Below are 19,337 nucleotides of genomic sequence, written 5' to 3'. Positions count from 1 at the left end.
CACAGGAACTGGATGGGCTACACGGTGGAGTGGAGGTGAAGACAGACCCAACGACGACAGGGGAACTCCAGACACGAGACGAGGACACGACGACACCAACACGAACTCCGATCCACGAACACCAGACGGGACACCAGATGACGAGATGACGACGAGAAGACTGGAACACTGTACGTGGGTAGACATCAAGAACAATCTGGCAGAGGAGAGGAATGAGAGAGAGGTATTTATGGTAGAGGAAATGGGCTACAGCTGGCTCAGTGATGAGACACAGCTGAAGGGAGTGAGTGGATGACGGCTCGGCCACGCCCCTGCACGTACAACACGCACGCACATGACAAACCACGGGACGAGGTGAGACCGTGGGTAAGTGAACCGTGACAGAACTGAGAACTTCATACCACCTTTTTCATCAACGCGGAAGTAAGCCTATGGGTGAGACTTCCGGTTCATTAGCCGTTATAGATACATAACAAGAAGAATATAACAACGTGCAGTAAACGGTAAAACTATATTTGCACTACAAACCAGTGTGTTCATAATACATTCATATAATATCATAAGACACACAAATTTTCAATATAAAGCAGCAAAATGAACGGTTTTGTACAGCTAAAAATAGCTGGACGCGGATGAGACCGGAAGCTAGACCCATAGAATATATTTTTACGGCAAGAAAGGTGATTATGTAGTTTTGTTGGCAGCTCAAAGCCAAAGGAAGTGTGGGTAAAATGTGCCCTATGCGGTTTCTGAATCCACCAAGTCTGCATTCTAGGTTTAAAAACATTGTTTTGACACCATTGTGACTCTGATTTGGAAGATTCATACATAGACACAATCTCACACACAAATTTACACAGTTTTTTGTTAGATCTACATGTTCTTTACATTGGTACACAGGAGTTGAGTGTTCAGTAAGCATAAATACTGTTAAGGAGGTTTGTTCTAGTAGTCTAATTTACACACACGCGTGCGCGCGCACACTCCTGTATCGAACAGAAAGAGGATTGAAGATGTGGTCATTCATAGAACGTGCAACATTGTTTTGTATTGTTGTTTATGTTAAATCCACTATTGTATTGCATATGAATGTTCTACAGTCTATACACAGTATTAAGTTTAATTACATAAGAAGTAACTGTATAATTACTTAGTAACTAATTACACCCAACACTGCCTGTTTACTATAACTCAATTCAAATTAATTTCAAAAGTAAATTAAAATTGTGATTTAAAATACATTTTCAATTCAATATTGAATAGCACACAATCATAGTATTTAAATTATTATACGATTGAAGTCCGTTCTGTTGTCCTTGTGTGGCAAATGTGTGTTTCTTCCTAAAAATGACATTCAAAATTCAGCTCTGCTCTCTACCTTTCCAGAAAATAGATGAGAGGTATGAAATATCCATCTCACACGGCACAGTCGAAGCATCCATCGCTCTAATCGCTCATGCTATTCATAATTCTGTGTGTGCGAGGCTCAGAGCCCCACGGGTAGAACACCATTTACCTTTTCCACTTCAACGTGACCTCAAAATAAACGCTTCCCACACTCTGGAGTCTGTATGAGTGGAAAAATTAATCACATGTCTCTGATATATTAGACTCGGTAGAGCCATTATCGTTTATTTAAAAAAATCTTGTGAAAGTGAATATTAAATGCAAGCATGTAAAAATATTACCATATTCTGCAGTGTATCGGTGCAGGTCTTTGCCTATTAAAAAGAAAAAGAAAATGAGTGGGAGATTGGTGAGAATCATTACATGAGCAGAATACCATTGCATTTTCACCATTACAAAATTATTATGAAGAGATGTCATAATTTAACCTACTGATGACCGTAATGTTTATGTTGGCAAACTGAAAAAAAATAAAGTCAAAAAGATTGCCAACCCCCGTTATTTATAGTATCTATTGGCACATCTGCGCTATATACTATTTTGTAATTTGTCGTTATACTTTACTGCTTGCTAAATTTTTAATTTGTTACTACACTTTAAGTCAAGATTTGGCACTGAATTCATTCCACTGTTTTGAGCTAAAGCTGGGAATCAGAGCTCATTTTGTGCCTCGTTTATCATCACCCCGCGGTGAGGACAGACATTGGTCCCCTTGTATTGAGGTTCCTGTCTGTGGTATCTCTCTCCATACCTCTGTAGATTACGTTCAGGAATGTAATCAGGAGGGAAAGTTTTGGACATCTCGACTCTAAATGATAAATATGAGAGTAGTAGTCCTGAGGTACATGACAGAGTTAATCTCTGTTAAAGCCTATCACGGTGAGCTGATTGTGACTTCTTAGAGCACAGTGACGGGAAAGCGGTATCTGAATCCATCAACAGCGAGACACAGGCAGCTCTCTTACTTAGAAAATAATTATAGACCCTTTTTCTTTTCTTTTACAAATAATATTATATTTTTGTCCTGGTTGGAGCACTATGATGACATTTTGTACATTTTGAGAATATTGGTGGGTTCTTGAGTGTTTGCCATTAAAGGGAATGAGTCAAAGAGAGGTCTTGTTCTCCATGTAAGTACAGTACTTATACTGTTGTGATCGTCTTGTGACATTCTTGATTTGTTTGTGGATAAATGTGTTTAGATCCTACCTGTCAGATCACTAGCACTGTGTTTGTGTAACGGAGTACTCAAAACTTTAAACAAAAATAATAATAGCAAGAACGATGTACCACAAGGCTCAATCTTAGCTCAATCTTTTTTCTTTTTTTTTATATGCTTCCCCCTATGTGATATGTTACTTGTAGGAAATAGAGCATTGACTTACTTTCTTATGCAACGTGAGACACTGAAAAATCTGACACCTATTACAAAATATCAGCATTTCAGCATGACTATGTCTGACCCTTTACTGTACTTCCTTGAGAAATACTAGCTGTTTGCTGTTATGCTACCTGATATTTCTTAAACGTCAAGCCCAAATCAGTCATAGTGTTTTTTTTTTTTGGTTTTTTTTTATCCTGTGTTAAATTGTGATTGTGATTTGATGCAATACATTAGCCTGTTTGACATAAGGATATACATTGTAATTAGATTTGCAAGGCATATACTTCATGTAGGAAATCCAATTATGAATAACATTATAAAAACATAATTGGATAACAATTATGTAGTGACCACAAAAAGAGCATTAGAGAATTTAGAGCATTTAGAGGGATGAGTTCCACCAAAAAATGAAAATTCTGTCATCATATTTTCTCAACCCGCATGTAGTTCCAAAACCTCAAAGAAATTCCCCCTATCAAATAAGGAATGATAAATGTTCACTGAATGTTCATTGTGTCAGGGACTGTCAAGCTACAAAAATGACAAAAGAGCACCATAAAAGTTTTATAAAGTATAAGTTTTATATCAAGTGTATTCCAACTCTTCTGAAGCCATATAGTAGCTTTATGTGAGGAGCAGACTAAAAAATATTACCTAAAATCTTCCCTCTGATGTTCCTTAAGTGCAATTTTTACTTTTATGAAAAAATTTAGCTCATTGGGTCTAGTCACAAAGAATGTTTTGTATCGAGCGTTTTGTAAAATCTGATGTGGCACATTATGATATTTCAGTAAGGTTAATGAGACCTGCTGCAGATGAGAAATCATGTGACTAATGATCTTTGTCCCACACAAATCTATGGCTTCAGAAGATGTGAAGCATTACACAATATGTCTATTTTTATTTGTTTTGCCCATTGTGTTATTTTTGCAGCATGACAGCCACTGGCAGCAACTTTCATTTTCATTGTATGGAAAACAGCAGTGAACACTAACTGCGAACTCTGCTCAATTTCTCCTTTTGTGTTCCATGAAAAATTAAATCATACAGGTTTGGAATGACATGAGTGTGAGATGAGATGAGAGAATGATGAGAGAATTTACTTCTTTTCTGGTGAACTCTTACATTCACCATGAAGGCGAAATAATATTACTGACATTTCAAGGCCAAACAAGCTTTGTAAAAAGCACAGTGAATTTGCGTGACCAATTTACACCATGTTAAAATCTGCATGGGGTTATCTTTTGCCCTCACAAAAATTCTGATCATGTGGATTCCTACTGGAATAACTGGATTTCACCCAGAAAAATCTGAGAACAATTGTAAATGTGGCCTCACCTTGAAAAATTCCTGATCATGTAGATTCCTATTCCTATTGAAATGACTCAAATTGTGAAAAAAATGCTAAAAAAATGGTAAATGTGACTTTTAATGAATACCCTTCTTTTAACATCATTAGAAATATAATTCATCTCAAATATGTCTTTTAACTATATAAAAATATGTGAAGAATTGGAATTAAATCTATGCTTTAAATTACTTGTTATGTTCAGGAGGTCTTTCTATGGACTGTATCCCTACAAGTCAAGCATGATCGGTCTGGAGTCGCTGGCAGATCCATCTTCTGATTGGGACATTGTGGAAACAATTGGAAAAGGAACCTATGGCAAGGTCTACAAGGTCATCAGTAAGAAAGATGGAAGTCAAGCAGCTGTGAAAGTTTTGGATCCCATTAATGTGAGTCATTGTTGGGCCTTCTGAGATTTTCTTCATTTGTGGCATCTCTTTTGTGTTCAGTGTATTGCAGCTGTGTCGTCATCCCGATGTGAACACATGGAAAATACTAATTCCATGATTTTACCTTATTTTCTATTCCTCCCCTCTTTGAGAGTCTTAAACCTTAGACCCAATAGATTCAAAAGGGGGCAGTGTGACATTACTATTAAATAATGAATCTGAAACATGCTGAAAATGTACTGTTGTCTCTGTTCTCTAGTCAAGTTCATTTATTCATTTAGGATTTAAGACTCCTAACAGTGTTTCCAATGATTTAAAAGCCAAACAAAAAAAGAAAAGCATTTTTAAAGGCATTTCTTCCCCTCTTGTCCTCTGGTTTGTCTCAGAATCCCAGTCACACTAACAGAGTAAGTAGATATTCTTCCTAAATGTGCCCCCACAGATAATTTCATATTATAGCGCTATTGATTTTTGGAAAACTTGTCAGGATGTTTTACTTTTATGCCTAATGCTGATATTCCCCATGCAGTGTAATGTCATTAGTGCTGCTTGATCCCCCATAACTCCCTGCTGCACATGGCATGCATGGCTGCCTTCTTTGTGCCCATCGACTACCCTGCTGCCCGTCATACAAGCACATGCATGAAAGCTTGGGAGAGTTTTTACATCATTGTTATAATCTATTCTGACATGTTGTACTGTATGTGATAGCATTTTTTTTGAATCAGCAGCAATTTTCAATTTTTTCGAGGTTTAGTTAAGGACAGTCCATGTAGTTAGTCACAGAATCTCATAAGAACAACATGTCATTACACACAACAAATGCAAATTAGGGCGCTGTTTTGTGTACTAACATATATGATTAATGCAGTTGTGCTACTGGTTGTGTCAGGATGTGGATGAGGAGATTGAAGCTGAGTACAATATCCTGCGCTCGCTGTCCAATCATCCCAATGTGGTGAAGTTCTTTGGCATGTTCTACAAAGCAGATGAGCTCTCTGGAGGGCAGCTATGGCTTGTTTTGGAGGTACATTTCTTTATAAATGCTTGGTTTTACATTTGATTTGCATTATACACATCCACATTTCAAAAGTTGCTCAGATCTGATACTGCAGATATTTAGTTTTGTTGGTTTTATGGACATGATTCAAATTTAGGTTCTGAAAAATGTCTGAAATAGAAGTAGTTTACTGAAAATCTTTCAACAGCTTTTAAATATCATTTAAGTATAGGTAAACCCAATGTAAGCAAAACCTATTCAAAGCTATGGAGGAGGGTAAGATTTGCAATGAATAACAATTGATATTTTGAACCATTTCTCATACAGACTGGTGCTGATTAGAGCTGGTTACTGCATGTTTTCATAAATTTAAGATTTATGTATTTGATTACATATGTTTGATTTACATATACAATTTTTGTAATTTGGATTGCACAATTTAAATACACAATAATGAGCTTTATATATTTATCATCAATAAATCTGATTAGTTTCAATCTCATGTTGACTGAATATTGCTTGTTCTGCATATTTTAACCGTGTTCACACTTTTAACTGAATAAATGTGATTGTTTTCACAATGAACAGATTAATATATGATTCAAATATAACATTCAAAATATGATTTTATATATATATATATATATGTGTGTGTGTGTGTGTGTGTGTGTGTGTGTGTGTATATGTGTATTAGAAATATTTTATTCAATGTTCTACCAAAGAAAGGAAGACTGTATTTTTGCAACAACATGAAGCTGAATAAAAGATGATTGAATTCTCTTTAGGTGAACTATTTAATACGTATACATAATATTGTCTGATATTATGATATTTTGAATGATATTTTGCTGTGTGGTGTGTTTTGTTATTTTATGACTCATAAAAAGTGCTTAGTCCTTACTAATGTAGTTTCTGTTGTTTAGTTGCCCTCTTCTCTGTAACTGCGTATAGTTCTTTTCTCTCTCCCTTTCTTCATTACTTTCCCTCTCTGTCTGGCATTTCTCTCTGTTAGTTGTGTAATGGGGGTTCAGTAACTGACCTGATAAAGGGTTTGCTGATGAGGGGAAAACGTCTTGAGGAGCCCATCATCTCCTACATCCTGTATGGGGCACTTCTGGTGAGATACAGTACACACACACACACACACAGAGAGAGACTGAAGTAATCTGCTCACCCCAGCACAGGGAACGCTGCCTCAGCGCTCTGACTGTGCCAGAGTAGTTATTTTGGGCCGTGATAGTAAGGAAAGACAGAGGGTGTCTAGCTGTAGACTTCAGGGGCTGATCAGAGGCAGTCTGGCCTTCAGTCCCCACTTACTGACTCAAGTTTCTCTTGCTTTTTTTCCAGGGTCTCCAGCATCTTCACAACAACAGAATAATCCACCGTGATGTGAAGGGCAACAACATCCTCCTCACCACAGACGGTGGAGTCAAACTGGTGGACTTCGGTAATGGCTAATGCTGCAGAGAAAGGAGACTTTTATTACAGAAAGAGGATTTTATGAGTTTTATAAACATTTTTCTTCCTACACAACAATGGTTCATAGTGACAATGTTTGTCAAGCTCCAATATGCACAACTTACTAGTTTCAAGCGACATGAGAGTAAATAAAGAAGGAATTTTTATTTTTAGGTGAACTATTCTTTTAACTGCAACTAAAATACTGAACATAACAAACAAAATGTGTATTTATGTCGATAAACATCTTAAATATATTTGCTTTAGATATCAGTAATTACTCACTATCAACCCTGAAAAAAAAAAAACCATTAGCATTATTAACAGGATTTATTGCTACATGTAACTTAATCAGCTTAGAAATGCTAAAATCGGACCCACGTTATATTAGGTGGCCTTAACTACCATGTACTTGCATTTAAATTAATCATTTGGTACAATGCACTTATTGTGTACATACATGTTCTTACATTGTACTTCTATTTTTAAACATACCTATATGTAATTACATCTGTAATACATTTCTGTAATTGCATTTATAATTACACTGTTGACCCATCCCTTACACCATAACCCACCCTTAAACCAACCCATACCACCAAACCTGTCCCTAACCCTACCCGTATCCCACCTCAATAGTGTTTTGCAATACAATATGAACACAATACATTATACTTATTTTTTGATGTAAGTACATAGTAGTTAAGGCCACCTAATATAAAGTGGGACCATTACTTCTACTGTATTTGAAATATGGTTAAAGTATCCTGCGGAATGTACTGACAAGTATTTATAGTAAACTAAAGTTGTATTACAATGTATTAAACAATGTATTAAAATATGTTTATAACAAATTTGTATACACATTTGCAATGAAGTTGCAATTTAGAAAATGTCAAATATATTAACTTTAAATGTAATATTTAATAACAAATTTAAAATTAAACCACAACAAAATGATTAAAACAATCATTTAAATTTTAAAGCAAAACTTTTAAATCAAATTTATGACAAAGTGCACTTTTTAAAGCGTTTTAAGAAAAACTGTACTGAAAGTGTCAGTGTTGCAGGTAACGCTTTACAAGTAATGCGTCTTAAGTAGCCAGATTACTTTTTTCAAGTAACTAGTAAAGTAATGCATTACTATTAAAATGACAACAAAATATCTGAGTTACTTTTAAGTAAGGCAAGATACTCTGTTTTCCCATTTATTCACTGACACCTCTCCTGTCCCCGTGTTGAGAAATCGGGAGTGAGGTGCAGAGGCTTATTAATGTCACCTTTGGTGTAAAAGGGCTTTTACAGTTGTTAAAAATATAACTTTTGGGTTTTGTTATTAAAAAAAAAAAAAGCAAGCTCAGCCCAGGTGACAAAAAGTAAGGCAAAAGTAACATAATGCATTACTTTACACAAAAAAGTAATTACATAATGCAATGAGTTACTTTTTCATGGAATAGCGCAATATTGTAATGCAAAAGTAACTTTCCCCACCACTGGAAAGAGTATTCTTTTTAAGCACAATTAAGTGACTTTTTTTCTTTTTTTAATTTAATGTTATATTACTATCTGCAAGTTATTTTTTTATAAATAAAATATACTTTTAAGATTTGAAGTACACTGCAGGTGCACATTCAGTACATTGAAGCACACTTCTTTTTCACAAGGGATACCTTATACTTCTAACCAGTAACTTGTATAAGAGTGTAAAACACCATGTGTGCACTGCCTCAGTTTAGCAAGTAATTTGTTGAGATTTAAATGATATTATTTTTATGCAGATACACATCATGGCCCGGTTTCACAGACAGGGCTTAGACTAAGCCAGGATTGTTCAATTAGGACATTTAAGTAATTTTTATAAATGTTCCTTAGAAGAAAACTTTACTGGTGTGCATCTAAAGACAAAATAATGGCACTAATATGTTTTAAGATCAGTCAGTGCAAGTTTATTTAAGTTGAAACAGCTCAGACTTACATTTTAGTCTAGGACTAGGCTTAAGCCTTGTTTGTGAAACCGGGGGCATATATTATTATTTTATGCATAATAAAACAAACATTATGCTAATGCTGTACCGTGGTTCATGAGTTTTCAGCAAATTAAATGCCACTAAATTGAGGTGGAGCCGTTCAGGCGTCTGTGTGCTTTATCAAACACACCTTCACACACCCGTGTGAGTGAGGTTAAATGGTGTTCTGCATGGAAAGTGTGTGTGTGTGTGTGAGGAGGAGAGGAGGGTGTGTGGGGCGACTGATTCTGCCTGAGGCGTGTTTGTCCCGCGTGCATGTGAGAAAGAATTGGATCCCTGCTGGAAAGCAAAATGCCCTCATCATGTAATGCTGATGAATGCCAGCCGCTCACTCCCTGCCCTAATGTCACGTCAGATCATTTGCCACCTCGTAAATGTCTGAATCCATAGAACTGTTGGTCCTACTTGAGAAATAATTGAACAGTTATTGTTGTTTATTATCACAGATACACAAATTTTCAGTAGAAAAAAAAAAAAAACCCTGTTAAGCTATGATTCTGAAACATGAGGTCTCTGATTTCTTGCAGGAGTCTCAGCTCAGCTGACGAGTGCCCGTCTACGCCGAAACACATCAGTGGGAACCCCGTTCTGGATGGCTCCTGAGGTCTGTCCTGTCATAAAAATACTACTTTACTCTCTTTATTTATCCTTTTAATCTCTTTCACCTTACCTCTTTCTTTGATACAGTACAATTCATTTCATACTTAAATGGGTAGTTCACACAAAAACAAAAGTTCTGTATAAATCATTCACCATCATGTCACTGAAAAATTAAATGGTTCAGTGTTTAGCTGAATGTTCTGGCTGCTCTTTTCTGCACAATGAAAATTAATTCAAAGTGAATTCTATTCAAATATAACATGTTGGTATGTGTTTTAGCAGGCTGGTTCTCAGATGTGAATGAATGATAATTAAGAGCCATGACAGAAAGGAATATTATAAATAAATAGCAAATTAAATGTTCAGACTGTTCCCCAAACAAAGCAATCATGACTTTAAAATGCTTATAATATAGAGCAGACATTTAGACTACTTTTAACATAGACTACTTTTATGGTGCTGTTGTGTCATATTTGGGTCACGCTTTATATTAGGTGGCTTAACTACTATGTACTTACATCAAAAAATAAGTACAATGTACTTATTGTGTTCATACTGTTTTGCAAAACACTATTGCTGCTATTGAGGTGGGATACGGGTAAGGTTAGGGACAGGTTAAGTGGTATGGGTTGGTTTAAGGGTGGGTTAAGGTGTAAGGGATGGGTCAACAGTGTAATTATAAATTTAATTACAGAAATTAATTACAGATGTAATTACATATAGGTATTTTTAAAAATATAAGTAGAATGTAAAAGCATGTGTGTACACAATAAGTGCATTGTACCAAATTATTAATTTACATGTAAGTACATAGTAGTTAAGGCCACCTAATATAAAGTGGGACCCGCATTTGTTGTGTGACAAAGAATAGCCAGGACTTTCTCATAAATTGCTTTCTTTTTTTTTCCTTACAGGTTGGGGAAATTCTTCTTTATTTTATCCTTTTAGAATAAACCTCATTAAATTTATTATTTTCAACTAAGTCTAATTGGAAAAATTTCCAGTGGTAAAATTTCCATTGGTTGTTGTATGTATTGTGGCAGTTTGGAAATAAAATACCTGGTGAGTGCTTCTAATCACTTTAGGTTAATCGTGTTTGAAAATAACATACCATCTACTCCAATCTCTACCCTAAACCTAACCGATCGTGGGAACAAAAGAAACTGTGAGAGAAAAATATATTTGCTATAGCAACCATGCCATTTTAGTTTGCATCTACAAGATTTGCAGCTCTTTTATTGTGACTCGTACCCGAGTTCTCTATAAGTACAGTGCTGTATCAGGTGAGCTACTGAGCAAGTTTACTACATCAACCATACATATGTAGCTGATTATGTGACGCAAATGTCAAGATGTATTAGTGTACAAATCATGTATTATGGTAAAAGTGTTTTGTGGTCTTCTTGTGCAAGGAACCATGCAAAAATAAGTATTTCATAATTGATAATCTGCCCCTATAATCATAATTTATGTGGAAATTAATAAATGTTGTTGGTGTTTTACTGCCACTAGTGATCATTTCAGTTGTAAACTTCAGTGAATTGTATTTATGTTATTAGAGTTGCAAAAATACATGTAAAAGCATGTTTTTAAACTACATTATCGCACAGATTTATACAGTATATAAATTTGAATATGTAAGCACAGGGTTCTCCAAACTCAGTCCTGGAGGGCTACTGTCTTGCAGAGATTAGCTCCAGCTTGTTGGGGTAGGAACTACACTTTGCAGGACAGTGGCCTGCAGGAACAGAATTGAACACCCCTGTCTAAGTATATACAAATTTAGCCACATACATATGGTATACTCACATAAAAAGATAAATACTATATAGTAAATCTCAACTCCTTAAATGTTTATATCATCCCAAAGTGTAAAATATATTATGACCCAGCTCCAATCTATCAAATGTAACTCTTAAGATATTACAAACATTAGCATCATGATTTTCTGTAAAGCTGCTCTGAAACTATATTTTGAAAGAACTATATAAATACATTTTCCAGTAAGCCTATGTTGATTATTTTATTTCTAACAGGTACTTTTGCAAAGTTTTTTTATGTACTGTATTCACTGAAACAATCTGTGTTCCTTTAACCTGTGAGTAGATTCACTATGTCTTTGTGAAAAATGTGTATCGTAATGCTTAGTGTGCTTTTGTGAATACTGTATGCATTAGTGAGCTATCTAACAGAGATGTGTGTGTGTGTGTGTGTGTGTGGGTCATGTGAAGGTTAATAGCTGAGCGCCGCTCTGTGAGAGTGAAATAAAGCAAGGTGATGGGGCCAGTGGGGGAGGCCCCTCAGGGCCAATTAAAATACAGTCTAAATAAAACACTCACCAATATGCCGATTGACCAAAGTGTTTCTGACAGCCTGATTTAATGCTGCAGAACAATATAATTGTTGTGATTATTATAGTACAGTAATGATTAAATATAACAAATATTGGTTAACTGGAGCTGAAATAAAATTTGTTTAATTTGGAAAATAATTTGGCTAAATTCACATGAATATACTGTGTAAATGAGCTTATTTATTCGTTTTAAACCATATAATAATACAACTGATATGAATCCCTCTAATATTTAAAATGACTTTAGCTAGAACTGGAGTCCATTCAGTTTACCTGAAGTTATCAATTATATTTATTGTGCGAATCAGATGTTTTTACAAAAATTCCTTTGGGGATATAAAAATAGACACAAATCAGTCAATGGTTGACATTCAGTAGGTGTATAGAGCTATCAAATTAATATAGGTTGCATAACTCCTAATAAAAAATGTTTGAGCTCACTAACTGTTGATAGCATACTCTACTATCTTGAAAAATCTGAGCACAGTTAAGATCTCTCCTGGAAGTGAACTGTAAAAAAAAAGTAAATACATTTCTGTTTTTCTACTTCAAATTTTCACATTTGATTCATTTACTCCTCGTCAATTTATTGTAATTGTTTGCATATTTGCTTCTTAGCATATTTGTTTCTGAGTGAAAATTGTTTCTGCACCATCTTATGTTATTTTTGTTTGTTGTTTGTTTTCAGACATGATGGTGTGTGATCCCTCTGTGTTTCTCTGTGTGCAGGTGATAGCGTGTGAACAGCAGTATGACTACTCGTATGACGCCCGCTGTGATGTGTGGTCTTTGGGCATCACTGCCATAGAGCTGGCGGACGGAGACCCACCCCTGGCCGAGATGCACCCGGTCAAAGCACTCTTCAAAATACCGCGGTGAGACAGCAGGGGGAGGTATACTCACACCGCACTCACTGACTGGGGAGCATGAGGAAATAGAGGGAGGAACAGATGGAAATGGAGATAGACCGGAGAGATTGAGGAAAATTGGAAAATAGGAATGAGAAAAAGAGAGAAGGACAGATAGGAAATACCTCATAATCCTCATTCACCATAACGCTCTGACTGAGAGTGAGGTCACCCAGTGACAGCAGATTGAAAAAAAAAACAAGCAACCAATGAAAACACTTGAATCAGAGAGTGAGCTCAAATCATCTATCTATCTATCTATCTATCTATCTATCTATCTATCTATCTATCTATCTATCTATCTATCTATCTATCTATCTATCTATCTATCTATCTATCTATCTATCTATCTATCTATCATCTATCTATCTATCTATCTATCTATCTATCTATCTATCTATCTATCTATCTATCTATCTATCTATCTATCTATCTATCGTTTGGGAAGTCGTGGCCTAATGGTTAGAGAGTCGGACTCATAATCCAAAGGTTGCGGGTTCGATTCTCGGGCCGGCAGGGATTGTAGGTGGGGGGAGTGAATGTCCAGCGCTCTCTCCACCCTCAATACCACGACTGAGGTGCCCTTGAGCAAGGCACCGAACCCCCAACTGCTCCCCGGGCGCCGCAGCATAAATGGCTGCCCACTGCTCCGGGTGTGTGTTCACGGTGTGTGTGTGTTCACTGCTGTGTGTGTGCACATTGGATGGGTTAAATGCAGAGCACAAATTCCGAGTATGGGTCACCATACTTGGCTGAATGTCACTTCACTATCTGTCTACCTGTCTGTCCGTCTGTCTGTCTCTATAAGGGTCATTTTTAGCTAATTACATAAGCTTTCCATTGATGTATGGTTTGTAAGCATAGGACAATATTTGGCCGAGATATGAAAATCTGGAATTTGAGGGTGCAAAAAAATCTAAATATTGAGAAAATCTCAATAATATTAAAGTTGTCCAAATGAAGTCCTTAGCAATGCATATTACTAATCATAAATTAAGTTTTTTTTTTAAGTTAAATTTACAAAATATCTTCATGGAACATGATCTTTAATTAATATCCTAATGATTTTTGGCATAAAAAAAAATATCAATAATTTTGACCCATACAATGTATTGTTGGCTATTGCTACAAATATACCCGTGCTACTTATGACTGGTTTTGTGCTCCAGGGTCACATATATATAGTATGCTTTATAATTGTGTGTAGTATGAATGTAATCTGAATGTGCTACATCCATCATGCTGTCATTGTCATGTGACCTACCAACGTCAGTTGTGTTGCTTCACTGCCATTCACAAATCCTTTCCATGGTCATGAGATGGTAAAGTGTTCATTGAATATGCATTTCAGAATAATAGGTCATCTGGAGACTTCATGCATATACTGTATTATGAATACTGTGAATTTGAATATACAACTCTGGTCTCATATTGTTTTTGCAAATGACCTCTGTTATGATTGGCTAATATCTGTTTACCGCATCATACATCAGGCTGGGCCAAGATGCTGAATACTGAATAGGTGTGGATGTGCATACGTGTGGTTTAATGAGCTGGTTGTGTTGTCATTACTGTGAATAGTTCATTTGGTGATTATTTTTAGTAAATGATCTATCCTGACTGGACTGAAGATTTGTGTAGTGAATGTAAATAGTTTTTTCAATGTTATGACTCTTGAAATTGTGAACTGGCACATTGATGCATTATTCAGTTTAATATTCCACTGTGCTCTTTGTCATGCCTGGTGATTTCCCAGTTCACCCTCATTTAGCCTGAATGTTTTATCATCACAGAATCAGGGGATCTCACGTGCCTCAATATTCTGTTTAACGATAAACTGTAAGAGCTTTGATGAGAATCTGACCTTTTGCCATCTTTATGATCACACTGTTATCACCCAGAATGCATTGTGGTTATGTCCTTTGATTGCAATTTGCATTTGTGATTAGCCGCCCTCTCTTCCCCATTGTCATTTAGATGAGGCTGACGCTCATGTTATCTGCCCCGCTCCAGGCCTGCAGGGATGGGCCGCTCGCTGTCGGGACACTGACACCGCAGCGGTTTGCTCACTTTTAGAGAGAGGCTACGCAACTCAATGACATAGAATACTAGCTTACTTTATTATGTATTATACATTATGCTGAATAATGCCTACTTTTCAAGAGAGAGAAAAAAGTGAAATGGTACTGGTATAATTATAGTTAAAGGATTCGTTTACTCCAGAATAAAATTTCCTGATTATTTACTCACCCCCGTGCCATCCAAGATGTTCATGTCTTTCCTTTTCTTCAGTCGAAAAGAAATTAAGATTTTTGAAAAAAATATTCTAGGATTTTTCTCCATATAGTGGGCTTCAGTCGTGGCCAATGGGTTAAAGGTCTAATGCAGTTTCAATGCAGCTTCAAAGGGCTCTACACAATCCCAGGCAAGGAATAAGTGTCTTATCTAGTGAAATGGTCAGTCATTACATAGTCACGTTGGAAAGGTCACGTTTTTCCTAGTAAAGGAAATCTTTTAGGTTTCAAAAAGCAGGTGGATGCTGCATACTGGTGGTGGTTAAGGAGAGACCCCTTCATATGACTGTAAAGCGCTTTGGGTGTACAGAAATACACAATAAAGCGCTATATAAATGCCTCATTCATTCATTTATTCATTCATTCAAAAGATTTAAACATTCAGCATACACACACAAATGGACCATTTTAAACAATAAACTGATATGAAGATAGATAGATAGATAGATAGATAGATAGATAGATAGATAGATAGATAGATAGATAGATAGATAGATAGATAGATAGATAGATAGATAGATAGATAGATAGATAGATTCATACGTTTAAGTAAATTTTTTTTAGTTTTGCAGAAATGTAGGTAGAATTGTATTTTCAGTGAGCTTGGGTAGCATAAAGGTGCTTTAATGCCGCTTGATGTTTCGATTATGAATGCTGGATATGAGAAATGATAATGTTACAATACTGTGCGTTTGCCTTTGCCGGCCCATTTGTCTTATAGTTTATGCCTGAGTGCAATAATCATGTAAAGTATCTACACCGTCATGACGTGCTTTAAAATGATGTGCTCCCTCTACTTTTTCACCCACCTGTCTCTCCCCCTCTATCTCTTGCTTCTACCTTCCTTTCCTTTCTTTCTTTTTTTCAAATGAAATTAGATATTTGGGCCGGGACGCATAAATCAGATGCGTGGGACCTTTAGCACAGCAGCGGGTGAATAAATCAGTGTTGTGTGTGTACTGGGGCGTGAAATGATTCTGTTAACATGTCATCTGTCCGGACCGGCATTCCCACCATCAGCCCGCTCTCAGACGGAGAGATTACGAGGGGCGTGGAGCGATCGGAGCCTGTCAGCGCCAAATGTTTGACTCCTGATGAAGGACATGAGAGGGAACTGAATAGCTGTTCATACACAAGGCTGCACAAATCCCAACCTGAATGCCATTATTGGAGCTGAAGCTAACACACTTTTCTCACTGACATATACAGTACAAGAACTCCTGGGTTTTTAATTAAGGCTAAAGAGGGGAGAGAGACAGGTGGGTGAAAAAGTAGAGGGAGCACATAATTTTAAAGCATGTCATGATGCGGTAGATACTATACATGATTATTGCACTCTATAAGACATACACTATAAGACAAGTGGGCCGGCAAAGGCAAGCACACAGTATTGTAACATTATCATTTCTCATATCCAGCATTCATAATCGAAACATCAAGATGAGCATTTGTGATTAAAAATATATGCATTTAATTTTTTTTTAAATGACTGATCATTTCGCTAGATAAGACCCTTACAGTGGGGAAAAAATTATTTGATCCCCTGCCGATTTTGTACGTTTGTGCACTGTCAAAGAAATAACAAGTCTATAATTTTAATGGTAGGTTTATTTTATCAGTGAGAGACAGAATAACAACAAAAAAATCCAGAAAAACGCATTTCAAAAAAATTTAAATGGCAATCAAAAAAGGCAATCACAGAGTTGAGACGTTTCTGGCCACTAGGTTTGCACATATCTTAGGAGGGATTTTGTCCCACTCTTCTTTGCAGATCCTCTCCAAGTCATTAAGGTTTCGAGGCTGCTCGAACCTTCAGCTCCTTCCACAGATTTTCTAGGGGATTAAAGTCTGGAGACTGGCTAGGCCACTCCAGTACCTTAATGTGCTTCTTCTTGAGCCACTCCTTTGTTGCCTTGGCCGTGTGTTTTGGGTCATTGTCATGTTGGAAAACCCATCTACGAGCCATTTTCAATGCCCTGGATGGCTTCAGTACCCTGGCCCTGACGGTACATGGCCCCGTCCATCGTCCCTTTTGATGCGGTGCAGTTGTCCTGTCCCCTTAGCAGAAAAACATCCCCAAAGCATAATTTCTCTACCTCCATGTTTGACGGTGGGGATGGTGTTCTTGGGGTTATAGGCAGCATTCTTCCTCCTCCAAACACATAAAAGATGACATAAAAGAATCCCGCATCCAAAGAGCACAGATTCGTGCAGTTCACATCCCTGCAGCATTTTTTTGTTTTTGCATATTTTTGGATGTATGTTTATAATTATTAATTTGTAATGAAGTTGCAATTTAGTACATTTAAACTATATTAACTTAAAAACGTATTTAAAATTTAATTAACAAAGATAAAAAGATGAAAAAAAAGCGCACTTAATTGTACTGAATGTGCACTTCAAATCTTAAAAGTACAGTACATTAAAAACTCGCAGATAAAGACAGCATGGAAACTCATGTTAGTCACATTTTGTCTATTTTTGCCACACTAGCAAATAAATGGCAGTGTAGCATGTATGGAAATATGTACAGTAAAAAAGACAATATACAGTACCATCACTCTCTCATTTTTAATTTTTTTTTTTTAGCTGGTGGCAGTTCTTTGCCTTCATTTCCACTTGTCTACAAATAATTTTATCAGTATGGCCGGCCACTGGGAGGTTGAGGAATTGTGGAGTCTTTTGTATGTGGCAGATTAGTATTGACAAAATGTCTGCCATGTCATTTATCATCTGAAGCCAGTGTAGCCACAGCGCTTGTGTTGGAGTCATGTTTGTGTGTGTCTGAGGCTGTGCTTTTACCTACTGCAGTGGCTTCTCTTACTGAACAGAGTACAGTGACATTAGAAGACTGTAAATCAACATTTATAGTACATGCAAAAATAGTGTGAGGATTTAGGTTTAGGGGTACGCCTACAGTTAGAAAACTGAAAAAAATCATCAATGAAAGTCTATGGAAATTATCACCATCGTGAGAAAAACAAATGTGTGTGTGTCATAATGTCAGTCTGGTGTTTAGTATAAATCTCTTTTCAGTGAATGACATGCAGTTTGAGGAGATATTCTAATCTGTGTTAGACATTATGATTATAATGTTTGTAGATTAGTGCAAAAAACCCTTCATTTAAAAACTGCATGTTGTGTTTACTTGTGTTATCTTTGATTAATATTTCAATTTGTTTGATGATCTGAAACATTAAAGTGTGACAAACATGCAATAAAATAAAAAATCAGGAAGGGGGCCAACACTTTTTCACACCACTGTATATTCAATAAAAGTAATTTCCCCCTAAATAATATAGTAATCAATACATTTTGGATTTGTAGAAATGTAACATTACATCACTTGCTCACCAAGGTCCTCTATCCTTAATAATGCTTTCTCACTTCACATGTTAATTGATGGACTGGAGTTATGTTGATTGTGAATTATTTTATCAGCTGTTTGGTCTGTCTTTCTGACGGCACCCATTCACTGCAGAGGATCCATTGGTGAACAAGTGATGTAATGCTACATTTCTACGAATCTGTACCAATGAAGAAGCAAACTCATCTACATTTTGGCCTAAGGGTGAATACATTTTCAGCAAATGTTAATTTTTGGGTGAACTATATACTGTATGTAACATACAGAATACTTTAAAATTAGACAATACACACCATTTTTGTTTAGGTTTTTTTTTTTTTTGGTCCTGAAAATAGGCTTAATTACTCAAAGTATATATTTTTTCAGATTTTGGGTTGAAATATGACCTACTGTAGATGTATACCTGACAGGTTTTATGAGATTCACTCTTACATTTATGTATATAAATCTGTCTCTCCCTCCCCCTGTCTGTGTCTAGCTTGTCATCTACAGCATAACAAACTGATGTTGTGAGTAACATGGCTGAAAGCGTGACTGTTTGCCAATCAGAGTTTAATGGCTCTGCGGCTAGATTGGAATAAACCAAGCGTGTTTACATCCTGTTCGCCTGTGCTCACGAACACCCAATGAGGGTGAGTACCACGGCAGAATTTACCCAACACAATAGCAGCGCCATCGGCAACATTGCCTTCACTTTGTTATGTATAAGCAGCTCTCTACAGCACTGCAACATCAAGGCGAGCGTGTGGCTGCAGGCACGCATTATATTTTGCATTGAAGGAGTCGGTTATTTTCCTTTGAT

At 36.4% G+C, this 19,337-nt stretch overlaps 1 protein-coding gene across 1 annotated transcript; it reads left to right on the top strand.

The window, feature by feature from the left end:
* Positions 1–145: 145 nt before the first annotated feature.
* LOC306876392 (myosin-IIIb-like) lies at positions 146–12,845 on the top strand (the record flags this gene model as incomplete). Its single annotated transcript, XM_079427507.1, has 8 exons — positions 146–283; positions 1,387–1,400; positions 4,345–4,528; positions 5,421–5,555; positions 6,541–6,645; positions 6,876–6,975; positions 9,541–9,617; positions 12,696–12,845. The coding sequence occupies 8 exons, from the start codon at positions 146–148 to the stop codon at positions 12,843–12,845; spliced, it is 903 nt and encodes a 300-aa protein (XP_079283633.1).
* Between the last annotated feature and the right edge of the window lie 6,492 nt (positions 12,846–19,337).

The sequence above is a fragment of the Barbus barbus genome, assembly GCF_936440315.1.
Source record: "Barbus barbus genome assembly, chromosome: 10".
Lineage (NCBI taxonomy): Eukaryota > Metazoa > Chordata > Actinopteri > Cypriniformes > Cyprinidae > Barbus > Barbus barbus.
The sequence above is the reverse complement of the archived record's forward strand: the minus strand, read 5'-3'. Positions and strand labels throughout refer to the sequence as shown.